Here is a 20,905-nt window from a genome sequence, read left to right on the forward strand (position 1 = left end):
GTATATTTAAAAATGATCACTTAAAGCCAATGACTGCTCTAGTACACTGAGAAAATATTTCAGTAAAGCCAGCCTTTTTCACTTGGTGTGTATTTTGTTAAATAATTGACTAATATGCTTCTGTGTTTTCTGGGTGGTAGAAAGTATTTGGCTCCAGGAAAGATTTAACTGTTTATGACAACAATACTCAAAGGTAATAGGAAAACTTTTTAGTAAGTTTGTTAATTCAGTGAGTGAATTCAGAATAAGTACATTTACTTATGTAAATGTAGGGACAGTTCTGCTGCTATTCTTAATGTGCAAGTTTTTCTGGTAAAACAGCAATAGAATAAGAATTATTTCAATGCTCTGTACCACTGGTTTTGTGTTACTGTTCCAGTAAGCTTGGTATAAGAATTGACAGATACTTGGAACATTAAAGGATTAAAAAAAACTTTGCCTTGTTCTTGGGTATTTCCTTCTCTTGCCCATATCTGGTAAGCTTTAAGGATAATTGCATTTAATACCTTTTATTTGGAGGTTTTTACTTCATTGTGAGGATATAAAGCTACAAATGAAGGACAAAGATGAGATGGGACATGTGTATGTATTGTAAATTCCTAAAATACTATGTAAATAAATGACATGAGTGTGCTTTAAAGAAATTTGTGTGTAGTGCCTTAAGTTAAATATATTTTGACCATATTGTTTGAATTCATAGTTATGACTTCGTTATGATTTTAAAAATTTTATGTGAATAAAATCTACCAAAACATTTTAACCACATTCAATATACAATGTGATGTCATTGATGATTTTTTAATTTGTCACCTTCTCGCAAAATATACATACTGTGATAGATGTTGACATGACTTAGTAATACTGCAAAATCCACCTAGGCATTCATTACAATTTTTTTAAAACCAGGATTAAGTTTGCAACATTTAACCAGATTTTTAAAGCAGTGTATAAATATGCAATCCAACATAAGGACATCACTGGAAAGAAAGCCAAGATAAATTTTGCAGAGTTTCTAGAGCTATAATTTATTGACTTACAGTAGACAGGAAGAAGTTTGAAAAAAGGTGATTACAAAACACTCAGGGTGAGGGCGGGATTACAGTATTTAAACTTAGTTTTGTACATAGCCAGAGTATTTAATGTCTTTTCTAATATAGATTCAACAAAGTTTCCTCTAATAGAGCAGTGATTAATTTCCTCTTTTGACATTCATTGAATACTTCTAGGAACTGTGGGAAAACAAAAAAAAAGGCACTTTACTTTGGAAGAGAGTTCTGTAGCATTTCAAAAGTGGTAAAACTTGATACTAACAAATTACTTTTGTCTCCTCATGGTTTAACTCCTGGGCTAAGGTCCTTGGATCCAGAACCATTTCCCAGGCCCTGCGCTTCCTGAAGTTTGGATGCCAGATTTACTGAATAAAATTGATTCCAATAGAGAAAGAACATTAAAGCCAATTTCTTAATTAAAGATTGAGAAAGTATAAACTATTCTACAAAAAAGTTTCAGGCCCCCAAAACAGTGATCTTTTTTAGTGCCCCTTGGTTGGGTTTGATTATCCCTGTTATATTTGCTTCATAAAACTAGTGTTGTAGAAAAAAAAGCATGAGTTTTTGAGGGGCATATAACATTGATATCAAACCTGATAAAAATAGCATCAAAAAAAGAAAACTATAGATTTTCTAGAAATAGGCTCTTGTAAGAAACTGAAACTAATAATAGAATCGATCCTAATTTTACTTAAGAGGACAGAAAGCATTTTGAAAAGCAATTTTCAACTTAAATGGCAGGTGGCAAAGGGAGAAGACATTGCAAAATACATGCTGAACAAGAAAAATCGTTATCAACTAATCAACTTCAAAATAGACGACAGAGGATGTAGAGCAAACATGTCAGTGTTGTGAGGGGGGGGATTCCATTCCTGGGACCTTTTAAAAGTTCTTACTTACAGTTAGGAAGATTAGCTGGTCTACATGTTATTTCTATATGCTCATTTGTGTTGACTGCATACAAAGGTTGACCACAGAGACATGCGGATAAAACCAAAAGAACAACGAAACTATCGAAAAATGATGAGTGACTAGATATTTCCCCAGCAAAGTTTAAAATTTTATTTTCCTTCAGGTAAACTCTCCTGCTGATATTTACAGGAAAATAAGTATCTGCAGATAAAGGAAGCCATTCAATAATCAAATCTTCATATCAGAATTTTCATGATTTCATCAGTGTTACAGAATCTACTCTCTTCTTACTACTAAGGTAATAGCACCCTCTAAAATGAATTTAATGCAACAATTAGTTTAAATACACAGAGAGCACTTGAATAATAATGCTTTTAAATAGACCAGTTTCATCTTTCAGTCATTAGATTGGCATCTCAATAACGCAGATAAGTTCATCGCTACAAAGCAAGCCAATACGCGTGGTCACATGTTGTAAAATGTCTAATCCGGAGTTCAGACTTCTTGAGGAGTCTGCTATCTACCATCCCACTTCTCAGCTTTTTCATCTATAGTACATTTCCAGCGATTCCATTCTATCCCATTTAGAGGTTGTATTGGTGACATGAGAATTAAGTGCTAACACTGTTTACTGGTATCATCATTTAAAAATAATTCATTTGGGCTTCCCTGGTGGCGCTAGTGGTTGAGAGTCCGCTTGCCGATGCAGCGGACACGGGTTCGTGCCCCGGTCCGGGAAGATCCCACACGCCGCGGAGCGGCTGGGCCCGTGAGCCATGGCCGCTTGAGCCTGCGCGTCCGGAGCCTGTGCTCCGCAGCGGGAGAGGCCACAACGGTGAGAGGCCCACGTACCACAAAAAAAATAAAATAAAAAAAAAATAATTCATTCACCTGATTTTAGGAAGCACTTCAATTATATTTTTCACTATGCCACTTTTGTTCTTTACATCTAGTTTATCCTTTCTGGAATACATTTACCACTTTACCTACTTTTAGCGAGTTGGTGCATAAATATACACAAAATCACAGTATTTTCTGTGGGCCACGTGTCTATAAACTGGTTTCTATTTTCTTCAAGGAAAGCTATTCTTTCCAGGGCCTTCTCTTTCCTCTAAGAAACCATAGGTAACACTACCCTCTCCCTAACCAGCCTACTTAAGAGATCTAAGGCACATCTTTCCATGGAAGGGAATGCGAAGCTGAGATGAACAGGCAGGTGAAAAAACTACCCAGGAGGTAAAGTCTATTTGTGAACCTGGATTCATCTTTGAGTCCACTGAGCATTTGGTGAGTGGATATTCAGATATTTCAGGAAACAAGGCTATAACCTCAGCTCCTCTTGTTTCAATTACCTGTTACCTCTAGGAGCTTCACTATTTTTTGCCACCAGGCACCCTTTAGCATTGTCCTGGGTACACTGCAAACAATGGCCCTGCCTAATTTTTTTCCCCAAGTTTCTGTCTAGTTTTTTTTCCCCCAAGCTCCACACAGTTCTTTTCAAGGATTGTGTGGCCTACATTTTCCCTAATGTAGTTTGTGCTCTCTTGCAATTCCAGACCTTCACATGCTGAAATCTAAAAGATGCTTGTGCTCTGTCACTACAGATTACCAGAAAGAAAACACTGTTTTATCTCATCTGATTTTGTAATGCGATTAATAGTGGTTTCGTTTTCAAGGAAGCAAATAATTACAGAGCAAGAGAAAATATTGCTGAGATGGTGCCTGATGCCTTCTAGTCAGACCGGTGCTAGACTCGAGAGGAAAGAAATGTATATTCATGGTGTCTTATTATTTTTTTTTCAAGCCTACAGAGTAGAGGTCTCATGGTGTCTTACTATTAAAATCAGAGTAAAATGACTAATCAGGAAACAGCAATAATGAATTTCATGATGGAAACAACATACCTGGAATGAATCCGTCAGTATTTGGATCTCTTTTTGGGGGGAAAAAGTAAATGAAAACCCATGTCCATTGCAAAGAAATATGACAAGGAGTGCCACAGATGCACCCTGCTGTTGGGAATGCATCTCTTCAAAATTCAGTGTTCAAAGGTCATCACATTTCATTTTCAACAGTTTTCACTTTCTTCATGCTCTCCCAATTTAAGAAGATAGATAGATTTCTACAGTATTCAGGAATTATTAGAAATTTCGTTCCGTTTGAACAAGGAATAACAGGTATTCTGGGACATGGGTGCAAAAGTTGTCTTTTTCAACCGAGTTATCAGACGTAATTGTCAATAAAGTGCATTTCACATAAATGTACCCATTAGGAGACTAATTTAAAGTGCAATATGTAAGGTACTTCAAATAGTGCAAAGTTGTTAAATATATACATTGTATGTGCCAAGTCCAAATAAAGCAGGATCTTACCTACCAGAAGCCAGAGAGGACAATGGAAACATACTTCCCCATCTTTCATCCTTTGCAGGTATGTGTATTTTGGTCCATGTGCATGAGTGTGTGTGTGTGTGTGTGTAGGACTGCCTCTGCATATGTATGTAACTGCTTAATGGTCTGTGCAAATGTTTGAAGCTGGTTTCCTAGAATTTGAAACCTTTAAACACTGACATAACTATGCAATCTCCACATCAAAGGAGCATTAGGCTTGTAATAATGGTTGAGATATTTCAGCCTGAAAATCTGGTAAGGCAGGTATTTGACTGCGAATTAAATGTTTAATGAAAATTATTAAAAACACAATAACTATAATGCTACCGAGAGAGACCCCTATGAAATAAGCATATGGTTCCTCTTGTTCATTTTCTCTTGGTTTGACACTACCATGGAGGAGAGGAGGGCTCTGTGTATAAGGACTTGCTCTTGGAGTTGGTGAACTGAGCAGATCCTGGACGTTCCTGAGTGATCCGTTGTGTGGCACCGCAGTGATATTGAGGAGGTGGCAGAGCAGGGGGTACAGATCTGTTGAGTTCATGGCCTCTTTTGTGAAATTCTTTCGGAAGGCAGGACCGTGGGCTAAAAACATGGGATGCATTTCTGCTAATGCATTATCATAACCGTGGTTGCCTACTGTGAAGATAAAATGCATGAACAAGTTAGCCAACCATATGGTATTAAAATGGAAATAATTGTATCATCAAATTGTGAACTTAAATTTTATCTAATTTGACTTTTTTTTTTTTTTTCCTTTGTGGTACGCGGGCCTCTCACTGTTGTGGCCTCTCCCATTTTGGAGCACAGGCTCCGGACACGCAGGCTCAGTGGCCATGGCTCACGGGCCCAGCCACTCCACGGCATGCGGGATCCTCCTGGACCGGGGCACGAACCCGTGTCCCCTGCATCGGCAGGCGGACTCTCAACCACTGCGCCACCAGGGAAGCCCGCCATGATTCTTTTGAGTTTATTATTCAAGTGAAAATAACGCTGGATTTATGAATCACTAGGAATCATCTGACGAGACTGTGCTATTCTAGTTAATTAATCAATAGTAACCTTGGGAAATGTGCCATTATATAATTTGTAATTGATTGGATGACTGCTGTGCTCATGTCTATGAAAAGTTGGATCTAGACTCTAATCATGGAGGCAAAGATAAATCATATCACACTTCTTACTAGAAAATCAGATTTGAAGTGAACTCACTATGACTTAGAAAACTTTTCCCATGAAGAGGGACTTTGTTTCATAATGGTAGCCCCTACAATAAATGCTTGATCCAGTAGACAGTATTTAAATACTGTCTATTATTAATAATGGATGCCTAAGGGCAGAGGTTCTCAAACTTGAATCTCAAACTTGAGACCCCGGGGTAGGGGGATGGGTGCAGGTAAAAACACAGATTGCTGGGCTCTACCCTCACAGTTTCTAGTTCAGTAGATCTGGTTGGGCCCAAGAATCTGCATTTCTAACAAGTTCCCAGGTGATTTGGGTGCTGCTGGTCCAGGGAACACACTTTGAGAACCACTGCTTTTGGACATTAGGGCTGAATTCTCTTATAGAACTCAGGCTGAGGACTGTAGTAGCCAGTACTTAATTATTTGTTGAATAGACAATTATGCTGAACATGATGTAACAGAAATAGGAGCACTATTAAGGTTTTCTGCTCAAAATAGGTGTGACTCATCTAGTATGTGTAGTTCACCAAACCAAAATTTCAAGAGAGCCACTTACATTTATGTTAATTGTAAATTGTCATTCAATCTCCTCAGAGGTAGCAGTTCTTTTTTGAGCAACCCCTCTAACATAAGAGCTACCTGCACAATACATGAAAACCTGAACATATAAAGGTGGCAACTATTCTCCTGGCCAAGGAAATTACTTGTAAAAGCCTTCTTAAAACAGCCCTCCTGGCCTGATCAAATATTGTTTTACAGATTATTATCTATATGTAAAACCTGTTTTCAGGACCAGAACCCATGTACCTGTATGCATGTGCCAATATGCCTTACATATGCTCTACAAATGCCATGGCCAGGCAACTGCTTTTCTCTTTATCAATAAACATGATGGGAACCCAATTCTAGCTAAAGGGACATTTTGTTCATCTTTTATATGTATCAAGGACCAGTGCCTAAAAGAACATTTCTAGATAGTGTTGACACCATGTGCTTGCTTCAACATTCAAGTAACAATGGAAACAACTTCCAGTGAATTGATTGGTAGTGTGTGTTAATATCTCCATTAGCTGAGAAAGTGGAACGCATCCGAGAGAGAATTTCAGATGGGGGCTCGTTACAAAAGTGCTGAAGCTCAGAAGCAAACATGGGATGGCAAGGTTACCCAGTGAGTAGAACAGTGGGAACCTCCCATGGCCCCCACGCTGGAGGGACAGAAGGAAGAGGTAGTGTCCCCAGAACCCCAAAGCCAGGACTACCCAGTAGGCACTGAGGCCATAGAGCAGGAAGTCGTCCAGAGCTGGGATCACAGAGGACATGAAGTCACTGTTAGAGACACAGCCTGGGGCAGAGAGAGTGGAGGAAAAATACCCTGGCTTTCTCCCAAACTCCAGCCTTCCACACTCCTGCAAAGGTCCTCTATTGACCAAACTGAACCAGAAACCAGTTAGCAAAGGAGCCTGGGGAATTTAGTCTGTAGGGATCTGTCACTGCTGATAGAAAGCAGAGCAGGGTAAGGGCGGGGAGTTTGAGAGCAAATATGCAAATAACAGGCAAAATAAAAATCCTGTGGATGACTTTTCCATTTGACTAACTTGTTAAAAGCTACATGAGAAGGGGAAACTACACTTAAGGATAGCAGGGGGGGCTTCCCTGGTGGCGCAGTGGTTGAGAGTCCGCCTGCCGATGCAGGGGACACGGGTTCATGCCCAGGTCCGGGAAGATCCCACATGCCGCGGAGCGGCTGGGCCCGTGAGCCATGGCCACTGAGCCCGCGCGTCCGGAGCCTGTGCTCCACAGCGGGAGAGGCAACAACAGTGAGAGGCCCGCGTACCGCGAAAAAAAAAAAAAAAAAAGGATAGCAGGGGGACCTCCATGGTGGTCCAGTGGTTAAGACTCCGCGCTTCCAGTGCAGGGGGCGCGGGTTCGATCCCTGGGTGGGGAGCTAAGATCCCACAAGCTGCATGGTGTGGCCAAAAATAAATTTTAAAAAAAAAGGATAGCAGGAAGCTCTTTATTTTGCATGCTTTAATTTTAAATAGGATTTACATTATATTCTAAATTTATTCAATGGAAATATCTCCAAAATTATACCACTAGATATTCATTAGGAAAATATATCTTGATATATTTTTATCCATGCCAATATGCACTTATTTTTAGAAATGTTTCCAAGGTGTAAAGCAAAGCTGGCCTATATTTGGTAGAGCCAGAAGCGCAAAAGAAACTAGAAAGCTAGCAACTGAAAAGCAAAACAGAGATTAAACTCTTTTGAAATCAGAGTATAAAACAGATGCAGAAAATGATTCAATTTATAAAATTCAGTTAGGTCTTCCTCCGGAACATAATGGTTATAATAAGCAGTACAGGGTACTGTGCTTTTCTTTGGTCTGAAGGCTTCAAGAGAAGTAAATGTTCCACTTTTAGGAGGTTACCTCATTTTAAAGCCCCAATAAATCTTTATTGGGATCTTTATTGGATCTTTATTTAGCTATTAATGTGTGACACTAGCTAGTTATTCAGTCGATAAACAGACTGTTGAATACAGCAGAAACAACTCCCACTTAGCCTCCACTTTAGCAGACAACGATGCAGAATGGGGAGAAATACTATAACATACTCACACAGAAAGTCATCTGACTTATTCCGTAAAATATACCACCCTTCGTCAGCCACTGCGAGAATTGGCTGAATTCGACTGTTGTGTTTGTAATGCCATCTGTCTGGAATCTCTTCTTTTTTGTAAACAGTCAGATTAGGATGAGCATGAGCTAGTGCTTCATAGACTTCATCAAATCTGCCTAAAAGAGAAGGATGAGGAGAGGCAGTCAGAACAAGACACTCACTGCTACAGCCAAAGAAACAACCATGGCAACACAGGTCAATCAACGCAGACATCCTACTGACGTAGACAGCCAGCAAGTTCAAGGTAATGAAGGCTCACCAGACACTTTAGAACTCCCATCCCCTTTGAGGAAATCATCTTGTGGGGGAAACTGAGAAATAATCTTCTCTTAAAGTAAATTCACCTTAAGAGAAGACATTTTATAGAACCAGAAATCTCTAATCCCTAAAGATTAAATACACACACACACACACACACACATACACACAGGTACTAAGTGGTGGCACAAAGTAAAATGTCAAGGGCACTGCAACATCTAAACAAAACCAAAGAGCTAAGTTCTGGTAGTTCTGAGTACAGAAATAGAGAATCTCAAGACAAGAAAATTCGGTAAGTGGAGGGTGAGGGTTGGTCAAACGTTCTTTGAAACCCTGGAGGCGTTGCAGAAGTACTCCCTGTAACTTCAAACGCAGTACACCTGGGCAATATCTTTCATCCTTTTCTTGTTTTTCAAATCCATTTGTTGGGGCTTCCTCCCTGCCAACAAGGGAACACCATACCAACTTGATCAGGGGAACTGAAGGGTTAATGCGATTTTCTTAACCACAGAAGATTGCTATTTTGTATTGAATTGGTAGACATGTTTGTGTGCCGCTGCACGTGCCTATTTTAACATTCCCTGTTTCCTATGATCCTCTTAATTCCCCTGCGAGGGATCTAACTCTCATTTGTGAGCTCTTCAGCTTTTCAAGATCTGTTTTCTCATTGGATACCTAGACTAACCCCAGGAGGTGATAAAACAAACGTCAGGAGTTGCAAGTCTGAGTCTTGCTCTGCAGTTACCTTTTGACCTGGGGATGTTAAACCTTTTGAGCTTGTTCACCTATCTTTAAAACAGAAATAACGAGAGACAGAGCTGGTATGAGGCTTCCAGGAGAGGTTTGTAAAAAGTTTGAGGTACTGTTACTACTTCCCCTGTTTACAGATAAGAAAACTAAATCGCAGGACGACCGAAACTCTCTCCTTCCTATACCCCACTGCTTCCCTATTAAGCAGGTCCTGACTAAGGATCCACTGAAGGCTTTAGGGCTTCCATAAAATCACTATTAACTGCAGGCACATTTTGTATATATCTTCCCATCTCAATTTCTCTGAGAATGGAGGCTGTAGCTTTCACCATATTCAATGACTCCAAAATGGTTAAGTGCGACTACCATAAATACGTAGAGAGAGTATCAGTTTTAATATTCTAGGAAAAAGTGAAAAATCAGACTCTGAGAAAAGAGTTTGTCTTTTCAGAGACTAAGGATTAAATCCCAGAATATTACCATGACAAAGGCAAGCACACTTGAAAGACACAGAAACAAAAATCCCCCACTCAATCGCACTGGGCACACGCAGACCAGGCCCCAGACCCCCAGTCAGTTCAGACTTACCTTCTTTGGGCAAGATGGCTGCCACCGGCGACTTGTCAATCAGGGTATAGTGGTCTTTATCCAGATACTGGTCAAGCTCTATGATCCTTTCCTCAGAACACTGCGTCATTCCGTGATCACTTGTGATGATTAGGTTCAGAACGTTCCACAACTTTGCCTTTTTCAGCATTCGTATGAGATACCCTAACCTCTGGTCAATATCTGAAATGACAGGCCCCATGAGTGGGCTGTCTGGTCCCAAAAGGTGGCCCATGTCATCAGGTTCTTCCCAATAGAGAAGACCAAGATTGATGGGCTCTTTCGATGTAAACCATTCAATAATTTTGGCAACTCTCTCTTCAAATGAAACGGACTCATTGTAAGGCATATAGTAAGTAGGAAAGCTTTTATGTATTTTGACATCTGTTCCGGGCCACATGGCTGCACCACTCGTGTGTCCCGCCCTCTGATTTGTGATCCATATCGGCGTCGCTTCTTCCCAAAACTCAGAATCATAAATGTTCATATTATCCAAGGAGAAAGATTTGTTCAGAACACGATCAAACATGTCATTGGCCACAATGCCATGATTCTCGGCAAAGAGGCCGGTTACCAAAGTATAATGGTTAGGGTAGGTCTTTGTAATAAAAATATTAGTAACTTGCTTCACGTGGACACCATATTCTTTAACATGATGAAAATGGGGTGTTGGAACTCTGTATAAGTAATCCCAACGGAATCCATCAAATGAAACTAGTAGAACCTTTGGCTGGTCTGGTTGGAGAGAAAATGTAATTGAAAGTGTCAATGCAGCAAGTATGAAGGACACCCAGAGAAGTTTTGAAGTCATTTTCAAAGTACTTGATCAGTTCAGTGTAAGACAATCTGTTTAAGAAACATACAGAAGTTAATGGCAATCATTTTGTTTTGTTTACTTCACCCAAAATGGAGAGGGACGGTGCTGAGTAATCCCTGTTACATCGTAAATCACACCCTGGAAGGATTACGCTGCAGAACTTCATCTTAAAACAAGAGACCTGGGGCTCCCTGTGTAAATAAAGCTAAAAAGTATATCTGCATTTTAGAAACTGTTTTAGTTTCCAAGAATTTATTGAAACACTCCTCAAAGAAATTATGTAAATAAGATCCTCAAATATCATTTTAAAAGATGATATAATTTACATACAACTTTTCAGAAACATTTTCAGGTTGACTCAGACTTCTGACTCCTGGTCAGAAACATTTATATAGTCAAATACCTGTGGACATATTTATCATTATGGTTAGATGGGCTATAGGGACCTAGCAACAAGCAACTTTGCACTAGCAAATTTAAAAATAATACTTTTTAAAAGTACAGGTGTACACCTCTGTTTTTCAAAGGCAAGGCCTTGTGTCTGGTCCATCATGGTAAGAGATGTGAGAGATGTCATGAGAGAAAGGAGAAAATAGATTAACTTGGTATCCTGAAGTGACAAAATTTGTGACATTCAAATATATTTGTGAAATGTAACTTGCATCCATGTGTTAACAATCAAAGCATAGCCTTCTTTAAACAAAACAATTAGATTATGAACTAAGTATAAACTGAAACATAATTCTAAAACTTGATGTTGACCTTCCTAATCTTAAAATTCATCAACATTTAGTCTTATCAGTGATGTGTGTAGAAAAGGCACTTCCCAGGATTAAATTATCTCTTGGGATCAAGGTTGTTGTTATTGTCGTTGGTAATCCGCCTGTATTTCTAAAAAGCTTTTATTCTATTCAAGAAAGCTAATAAGAGATAATATGAAAAAACAATACATAGGTAAATTTGGTCAGTTCCCATTGGGTTTGCAAATCCAGTAAGGATCTTTTGTTCTCTCTCCCTCTGCTGTCCATTCTTGCATGAAGGTATTTATAAGCCCACCGAAACCTGGATCTAACCGTATTTTATGTCAAGAAATCTCTTGAGAGACTTCCCTGGTGGCGCAGTGGTTAAGAATCCGCCTGCCAATGCAGGGGACACGGGTTCGATCCCTGGTCCGGGAAGATCCCACATGCCACAGAGCAGCTAAGCCCGTGCGCCACAACTACTGAGCCTCTAGAGCCCGTGAGCCACAACTACTGAAGCCCGCATGCCTAGAGCCCGTGCTCCGCAACAAGAGAAGCCACTGCAATGAGAAGCCTGTGCACAGCAACAAAGAGTAGCCCCCACTCGCCGCAACTCCAGAAAGCCCACGCACAGCAACGAAGACTCAACGCGGCCCCCAAAATAAATAAATAAATAGATAGATAAATAAATAAATTGATATTAAAAAAAGCAATCGAATTCAGCTTTGGACATCTTCCTAATTTGAATATGCTGAAGACATACTTAAACCTCAAAATTAGACCCTGTCTTGCCTTGCTGTAAGTGCAGGTAAATAAAAACTGCTTGGCGTGCTTGCTTTGCTGTCAGGGGCAAGAATTCTGTTTTGTTTTTTAATTGATTTCAGCATACCTACAACTGAAATTGTTGCTTAAACTGAAATTGTTTTAGGTATTGGTCTCCAGACAATGGTTCAAAAATTAAATTTAAAAACTATTTCTCAAACAGCAATAAACTTTCGAAACCTGGAAGGAATGTGAATAATCAGTTCCCATAAGGAACTGCAAGTATACTTATTAACATTTCTGGCTAAGAATGGTGATCCTTTCCTCTCTCTCTCCTTCACCTTCCTAACACAAGGAAGGATACTATGAACCAAATGCAATTTAAGGCTAAAAAAGAATCAACTATATGAAACATCTGATTTTCCTCTATTTTAATAAATTAATTCAGCAACTGTGGTAAGCAGGAAAGAACTGCTTTCCTGGGACAAATGAAAATAAACAAAGGCTAAGTGTTGCCTCAAGCTTAGGAATGTTTGGTAAGACATCATCATCACATCGATGACAGAAAGCAACAAACTGGGAAGTGGGGGTAGGGATGAAAGGAGATCTGATTTCTTCTTCACGCACAAAATGCTGCACTGCACAGTGGAATCCCTAGTTCTGGGCCCAGATTTCACTGAGCTGCATTCCAGTTCCTCCTCCCCTCCAACCCTTCCCCCACAGACAGCCTTGGAAATCTGGAGGGACGGGGCGTCAAGAAACGAGAGGAAGGACACTGAAGGAGGAGTAGGTGTGTGTAGAGCGAATACACATGAAGAGGAGGGTGATGCATCGCCCCATCTTCTTCACCGGGATTCCATCCTAGCTCCTGGAAGGATCTCGAGGTAGGGTACGTTTCCAATTCGCAAACCTCCCGCCCACCAAGGCTGGCAGATGCCCTAACGTGCTCTGGGTATGTGTGCAGTGAAAATGGGTGGGAGGGTAGTTTGGGGAGCCCGCAGGAGGCGGGTGGGTCCCCGGCAGGCCAGCCTCCCACACTCCCGGACTCTTACCCTCGCGGCGATCCGCTCAGTCCACATCTGCTTGGGGCAATGGGAGGGAGGGCCTGGAGGGGGCTCCCTCCCGCACACCGGGGGCAATAGCGGGGAGGCGGCGGCAGCAAGGGGCACCCCCCCCCCCCGCCCCGAACCTGCAGTCCCTCACCTTTAAGCCACCTCAGCGCAGAGCACCTGACCAGCACCGCAGGCCCGACGCAGGCCCCGCCTCTTGGCTCCCATTGGCTACAGTGGGACGGTTCCTGCTGGGGTTGCGGAGCAAAAGCCGGGCTCCTGGGATCGCTGTCCCGCCTGTCAATCAGCGCGAGCGGGGCGGGCGCTGTGGGGTTCGGAGGGTGGATAGGGCGGGAGCCGGGGGAGCTCGAGGAGGCGTGGACCCGGCCGGGAGGCCCGAGGGCGGGGAGGCGAAGGCGCCGGGAGCTCGCTAAGGCCTTCTCTGCCGGGTCACGAAACCTTTATGCGCTGTGCCTGTTCCACACGGGCAGTTGTGCCTGTAGTCAGTGATGCAGAGAGATCATAGTGCGCTATCCCATTTTTTTGTTTTGTTTTCTTACCACAAATGGGTGGCACCATACCCTGGACTTTACTCCGAGGAACACCTGAGCATCCCAGGATATCGATAGGACGATGCAAAATCTAATTTAAAAGGATTTAATTTAGTGAGCTCGGCAGCCCCAATGTTTATTGTCCAGGTTTTGGCAATGTCAGGTCTCTGAGGGATCTGCAATAGTGTGGCACCTAAGAATGCACATATTACACCAAGCCGGGTTCCCAATCGGGCTAATTTACACAGGGTGAGAGACTGGACAACATGGGTGCCTGCAGGGCCACACTCTGCTCCTAGCTTTGTTTCCAAATATGCAATAAAGCTAAGAACGTAGGGTCTGATGCCTCTTTCAGGAAGTCTTCTTTGGCCTTGTTTCTTCTGCTCCCTTACCACAGTGGATTAATTTTTCAGGTGTTTTTGTAATCAGTGGTATTTTTAGGTCAGAGGGAGTGCAGGCATGTGCACAGTTTGCCAGTTTGGTCCCAACTATATTTATCATAAATTGTAGCAGTGACTTTGAGCTCCTCTGAATTTGTCCATCTACAGAATTCCCAGGCCTAATTCTGACCACCATGCAATGGGCAATAATATCTGCTTGGTTGTCACAACTTAAGCTTCAACAACTTAAGTCGTTAAAATGGAGAGCAAAGCCAGTAGCTCTGGGTCCCCTCCAGGGCTCCCAACCCCTGTCTGGTATACGGGGACCATAAGATGAATGACAGGCCTGCTGATACTTAATTAAATGAGGCAAACATTTCGGTCCTTGTTTTTTCTCTTTCTCTCAACTTCTCATGGAGGGACAGTCCCTGCCCCAATGGCTTCCTTCCAAATGCATCATACCATCCCCAGGGGTGTCTGGGCACTCTTCCATGGCCTTTTATTTGTAGTGACTTGAGTTTATGGTTTTCCACGTGTGGGATGGGGATTAAGAGGGAAGCTGGTGTCTCTTTTTACCCAGACCCAGTGACAATGAAGTTGTACAGGTTGGTCCAAGTGCCCAGAGCCCTGTCCTTTGAAATTGCCTCAACTCGGAATGGGGTGGCCCAGGATTATGTCTTTGTCCCCCTAGAATAGGCCCCCCTGTGTTCTCCCAAAACAGTCAGAGAACAGCATATGCTGATTAGAGAGCAGAGCAGTGAAAACAGGCCTGTCTCGCTGGGCATTGTTGGACTCTGTTCAGATGACACTGCCTGACTCTGCAAACTTTTTGTGGAAGACACGATTGTATTCACGACCCACCCCTGTGAAACAGGCATGGTGCAGCTGTTAACCACAGTGCACAGCACGGAAAACGAGGCATGAGGGGGCCAGCGAGTGCCAGAGACACTGCCCAGATCCCCATATAATGACATCTAGTGTCAGCTGGCAGGCTTGTTATATAACTTATGTCTCTAATGGTAAAAACAATCTGGCTTACATAGTACAGCTACAGGATTGATTGTAAAAACATGGAATTCCTGCTTCCACATCTGTACCAGCCCTTCTGTCCTCCCTGTTACCTTGATTTCTGTCCAAATGCAATCACTACTCAGCCAGTTATGGTCGCCTAAGCCACAACCTGTTAACTGTAGCTATTCCTTTGTTTTATATTATTGAATTAATATATGTAATCATTGAGCTAGTAATATTTTTCTGAATAATGGTGTAACAGAAGAATCAACTTCTTTCATGGGTTTTGGGCTGGAGATGGGGGTCCCTCTGCCTGCCGAATAGGGGTTGGAGAGCTGAATTATTTTCTTCCTCAGGAGCTGGAAGAGGTTTGTGGTAAAACTGGAATAGGATCTTTTTTTTTTTAATGAAATAGCCAAGACTGGCTCTGCCACAGATGTTTTGTTTTCAAAACTAGTCTGTACCATGTGGTAGGGAAAATGAGCAAATTATTTCACAGTTTTAAAAATCTTTAAGGTTGTAATATACTCCACCACAACAACTAAAATAAACAAAGTCTATCTCTTAATCCTTTATAGAACATTCTGCAAAATATGGGTCTCACATAGATTAGGAACCATCAGGATTCTCGTTCTGGACAGACCTTAATTCTTTTTTTTTTTTTTTTGATTGATGTATAGTTGACTGACAATGTTTCAGGTGTACAGCAAAGTGATTCAGTCATATATATATATATATATATGTATATATACATATTCCTTTTCAGATTCTTGTCCATTATAGGTTATTACAAGATATTGAATGTAGTTCCTTGTGCTATACAGTAGGTCCTTGTTGTTTATCTATTTTATATGTAATAATGTGTATCTGTTAATCCCAAATTCCTAATTTATCCCTTCCCCTCCCCCCCCAGGACTGACCTTAATTCTTGATAAATAGTAGGTCTCCACTAATTTGGACTCATTAGCAGAAGTTCAACCCAATGAGTGAAAAGTTAAATTACAGATTATGCAAAGATTTAGTCCAAGTAATTTTATGCCTATTAGTAATTTAGGCCGCTAATGATATATTTGTACTAATTAGAACTATATTTTCACACAAACAATTAGTATGTTTTATTCTCAGGAAGCTTTATGTCAGTCAAATATAACTGTGTAAACTTCTTTGCATTACTGGATTTTGCAAATTGTATTCATAGTATATTATTTTCCTCAGGCTACTGGGACAAAGCACACAAACTGGGTGGCTTAGGTCAACAGAAATTTATTCTCTTACAGCTCTGGAGGCTTGAAGTCTGAAATCAAGATGTTGGCAGGTCCACCCTCCCTCCAGAGGCTCTAAGGAAGAATGCTGCCTTGTCTCTTCCAGCTTCCATTGGTTCTGGCGTTCCTGGGCCTGTTGCAGCTCCAATCACTGCCCCCACTGTCACATGGTGTTCTCCTCTGTATGTCTCTGTGTCTCCACATGGCCTTGTATGAGGACACAAGCCATTGGAATAAGGCCCTCTTTAATCTAGTAAGACTTCATCTAAATTTAACTCGTTACAGCTGCAAAGATCCTATTTGCAAATAAGGTCATATTCTGAGGTTCCAGGAGAATGTGAATTTGGAGGGTTGAACGCTATTCAACCCAGTATATGTAGCTAGCAGAATGTTTAATTTTACAGCTCATCCTAGATCCAAAGTCTATGAATTATGATTAAAATAGCTCAAATCAAGGAAACTGACAACATCTATTGCAGAGCAACTGCAACTATGATATATTGCTGGTGGGAACGGTACAGCCATTCTGGAAATGTTTCATATAAAGTTAAATGTGCACTTATATAACCGAGGAATCCTACTCCAAGAGAAATGAAGATATCCACTCAAAAAGTTATAAGCAAAGTTTAATAGCTTTATTCATTATTAAAAGCTAGAAACAACCCAAAGGTCCTCAACAGTGCATAGATACACAAAATTCTGGTATATCCATAAATGGAAGACTATTCATCAATAAGAAGGAATGAAGTACTGATACATGCAACAACCTGGATGAGTCTCAAAAGCATTTTGCTAAATGAAAGAATGCAGATACAAATGGCTATGTACTGTATGACTCCATTTACATGACCTTCTAGAGAAGGCAAAACAATAGGAACAGAAATTAGATTGGTGTTTTCCAAGGGCCAATCGTGAAGGGAGGGGATTGGCTACGAAGGGCCACAAGGGAACTTTCTGATGTGAGGGACTTTTGATTGTGATGGTGGTTACATGACTGTCTAAGTTTGTCGAAATCCAGAGAACCATATACCTGAAAATATTGAATTTTCCTCTATGTAAATTATACCTCAATAGACAAGAGCAACAAAAAATAAGCCCTGCTTTGTGGTCTTCCCCCACAAAGTTCATGAATTAGGCCTAGTGGAGATTGACTTTTAGTGGTCACGTTTCTGTGCGTAGCAGTGAGCCGATCAGCTCAGTCTGCAGCATATAAGAACTTGAACTTGCAAGTCTAGGGACTCCTTGGGGCCCCTGCTCTGCTGCTTTTCATGTTCTTTCACTTTATGAAACGAAGTCTGGAAACCATACGGGAAAGAAAGGATTATTTTCTAGGCTAGAACTGAATGTCATTGGTTGAATCACCAAATCAGTTTAGGATGTGCTGATGCAGGCAGGAGGGACCGTTGTCTTCTGGTACCTGGTTTGAGGTCTATCTTGAAACAAGAAGTTCTCAGAAGAAGCCAAATACAAAACTGCACGCGTGTTTGTGGTGTACGGGATGAAAACATTTAGTCAGAACCACATCCTCAGCTCTTCGTGGAGAATACAACACTCAGAAGCCTCTAAGTAGTACCTGGTTTAACCTCACCATTTATTTTGAAAAGCATTGGCTTATCATGGGAATTGTAATTCTGCAGATTTACTCCGTGTGGGAGGACCTGAACATATGGTCCCCCTTTCAGACCAAAAAGACACTCTAGGTATTTATATTTAAAATGTACATATAAACATCCTTTGCAACTATTATGTAGTTTGAGTGTGCCCTGGGTTCTTTTGTCAGTATTACAGTTTATGAATAGACAAAGCAGGTAGCAATTGCTTTTACGGCTTCATGCTTTCTCGGCCTGGAAGAGTAGGGAAAACCATGGGACGGTTCTCTCTGCCCCATTCCCCAATGGCTACAATTTTATAATTGGAAAGTCATCTCTTTGTGTTAAGGCTTTTCGTGCAGGCGTGATGCCGATCTACCTCTGTTAGCCATTGGCTTGCACACGTGTGTGACTAAGTCTGACTCACTCAGAGGAGCATAGTTTGTAGGACAGAAAGGCCCTTATAGGAATGGGTCAGTAGGATGGGCATTTTCTTTTGAAAGGCGAGTAAATAGACTGGTCACCCTTGTGTGCATGAATTAAAATTAGTATCTTTTTCTCCTGTTAATTTGTCTCATGTCAATTTTATTATCAGTCTGGCCGCACAACTTAAGAAACGTAAGTTTCTTAATTTCTTAAGTTTCCACACAGCACCACGCCTTTTGTGCGCCCTTCTCTCTGTCCCCTGACTGTCCTGTGATGCTCTTTAAGTTGCCCTGTACTCTTTGAAGAACAATTTTGCCAACTCTCATGATTAAGAGCATCTCATGACATTTAATTTCCTCTGTGGGATCTTAGCATTTTTGGGTAGAATAGCCAGTGATGTGTTTTGCATCCCACAGCTGGCCAGAGGAATTCCTATTTTTTTCATAAATGATGTTACGAGCCCTCTGGCCTTCTAGATCATGGCTGCGTGACTATATCGGGAGCGCTGTTTATACTCAGATCATGAATTATCTTCCTCGATATAAGAATGGGCAGAAAAAATAAGCAGGACCAACTTTATGTCAGGAGTCTCACATCTTCTATCCATCTGTTTGTAATTTAACGGAGGAATTGGAGGGGCCATACGTTAGACTTATTATCTGATGTTCATTGCATCAGAGTTAGAAAGGGAAGGGATCTGTCCCTGGAGAAAGATAGGCGTGAAGTCAGGAGGTAAGTAATGCTCACACATAAAAAGGGCTGAGTTAGCCAGTGCACTCACTGGCTCAATAAAGCATAGGAAACCCCATGGGTATCATCGGGCAGGAGTGAATAAAGAGACTGGCAACGATGACTGTGGGTACTTGAATTGAACATGATGTGGGGAAAGTGGACTATATCTCCCCTGCTATATCTTGGACAGCTCGTGAGCATGCATGGTCTAAAAAAAACTACAACTGCAGCATAAACTCACCAAGGGGCCCTGGATAACCCCCCAGAGCGACCTGATTGTGCTTCGCTCACTGCATTCCATCCCCATTCCTCCACACGGGTAGGATTTTAGGACCTGGAAACGTAATTTGCCGTGGAATTTGATAAAATCCTGCTGCAGAAACCTGTTCATTGATTTAGTCATGATAGAAAGTCGGTATCAAGCACTTATTTAAGCCGTTTCCCTCCATTAATTTCTTTAGTTCTCACAATGGCCCAGTGAGGTGGGTACTATTATTATTCCTCATTTTATATATGAGGACCCTGGTCCAGAGAGATTAAACAATTTACCTAGTTCACATAGCTAGGTGCTGTCAGAGCTGAGATTTGACCCTAAGAAGTTTGGCTTTAAAGTATACACTCTTAATTCTATACTGTCTCCGATATATCCTAAGATCCTAATAGCACAATGATAATTAATTTTTTGCACAAAGATAATTTGCAAAGTAGTTCACTGGCTTGCCTTTTTAAGTCACTACTTTGGCATTTCCTTTACGTCTATTTATAGTTAATTTTTTTTTTCTTTCTTGAAATGATCAGTTCTCAACTTAGCAACACCACAGGGATGAATGTAGGAATCTCATAGTCCCACTGGTACATATTTAACTTGGACTTATCACTTATGGCAAAAGATTAAATATACCAAAGAGCAAGATACATTTTCTGTTGTCAAGCCATGCAATCTAGTAAAAGGAACATCGAGAAAAAAGAACCAACCCCTTCTACAACATTTCCCTCCATTCTTGGACAAGCATGGTACTTTCAAAAAGCAATAATATTCACAGCTACGGATGAAACAGCTGAGGTGAGAAATCTAGTCTGGACACTTCTCTGTCTACTCTTTGCCTGGCTACCTCCCCTAAATTTTTAAAGACCAAGGTCATAAGTACCTTCCTCCAGGACACCCACCCTTTTGCAGCCCTGCCTGGTTATGTGCCCCCATGTACCCCAGAGGGCCCTGCGTTCCTCAGCCATTGCATTTGTAGTTGTTGGTTAATGTTCCAGGTGGCTGAGATGGGGCCTGATGACTTGTGTGTTCCTGGTCACTGCGATAAAAGTTTACTGAATGAATGGATGAGTGAATGAGGAGGAAAGGAGTGTTGAGAGATCCAGAGGTAAGTCTGGGTTCTAAACGTTGATGTCTTCTGAGAACAAGGACCGTGCTTCAGCCCCAGCACCAGGCCGGACACATTCGTCTTGTTCAATGCTCTGAATTCACTGTCCTTTAATACTTGAGGATGAAACTGTTCATCATGTTAAACAAGACTTGTATAAGAATGGTTTGCCACTTTTAGCCACCATGTATTCATAACAGCTTTTCTATCAACTCATTTTATTTTTAGTGGAAATATCTGGAGTGTTTTTCTAAGCTACGAGATTAGCGTGTTCAACAGAATGAATAGAGCAAAGAACAACTTATGTTTAGTTGATAATGAATAGTCCAGCTGATCCTGTGTAGGGTCCCTGTGGGGAACTAGTGGGAGGGGAGATTAG

At 41.3% G+C, this 20,905-nt stretch overlaps 1 protein-coding gene across 2 annotated transcripts; it reads right to left on the reverse strand.

Moving 5' to 3' along the window:
* Nucleotides 1-1,009: 1,009 nt before the first annotated feature.
* ENPP5 (ectonucleotide pyrophosphatase/phosphodiesterase family member 5) lies at nucleotides 1,010-13,416 on the reverse strand. 2 transcript variants are annotated; one of them, XM_033423878.2, is made up of 4 exons: nucleotides 13,357-13,416; nucleotides 9,817-10,680; nucleotides 8,160-8,336; nucleotides 1,010-4,990 (listed from the first exon to the last, which is right to left on the reverse strand). In XM_033423878.2, the coding sequence occupies exons 2-4, from the start codon at nucleotides 10,643-10,645 to the stop codon at nucleotides 4,563-4,565; spliced, it is 1,434 nt and encodes a 477-aa protein (XP_033279769.1). In that variant the 5' UTR covers nucleotides 10,646-10,680; nucleotides 13,357-13,416; the 3' UTR covers nucleotides 1,010-4,562. The 2 variants fall into 2 exon arrangements, with proteins under 2 accessions (XP_033279769.1, XP_012387734.1); XM_012532280.3 differs by lacking the exon at nucleotides 13,357-13,416 and adding an exon at nucleotides 13,206-13,341.
* Between the last annotated feature and the right edge of the window lie 7,489 nt (nucleotides 13,417-20,905).

Source organism: Orcinus orca, chromosome 10, assembly GCF_937001465.1.
Source record: "Orcinus orca chromosome 10, mOrcOrc1.1, whole genome shotgun sequence".
Lineage (NCBI taxonomy): Eukaryota > Metazoa > Chordata > Mammalia > Artiodactyla > Delphinidae > Orcinus > Orcinus orca.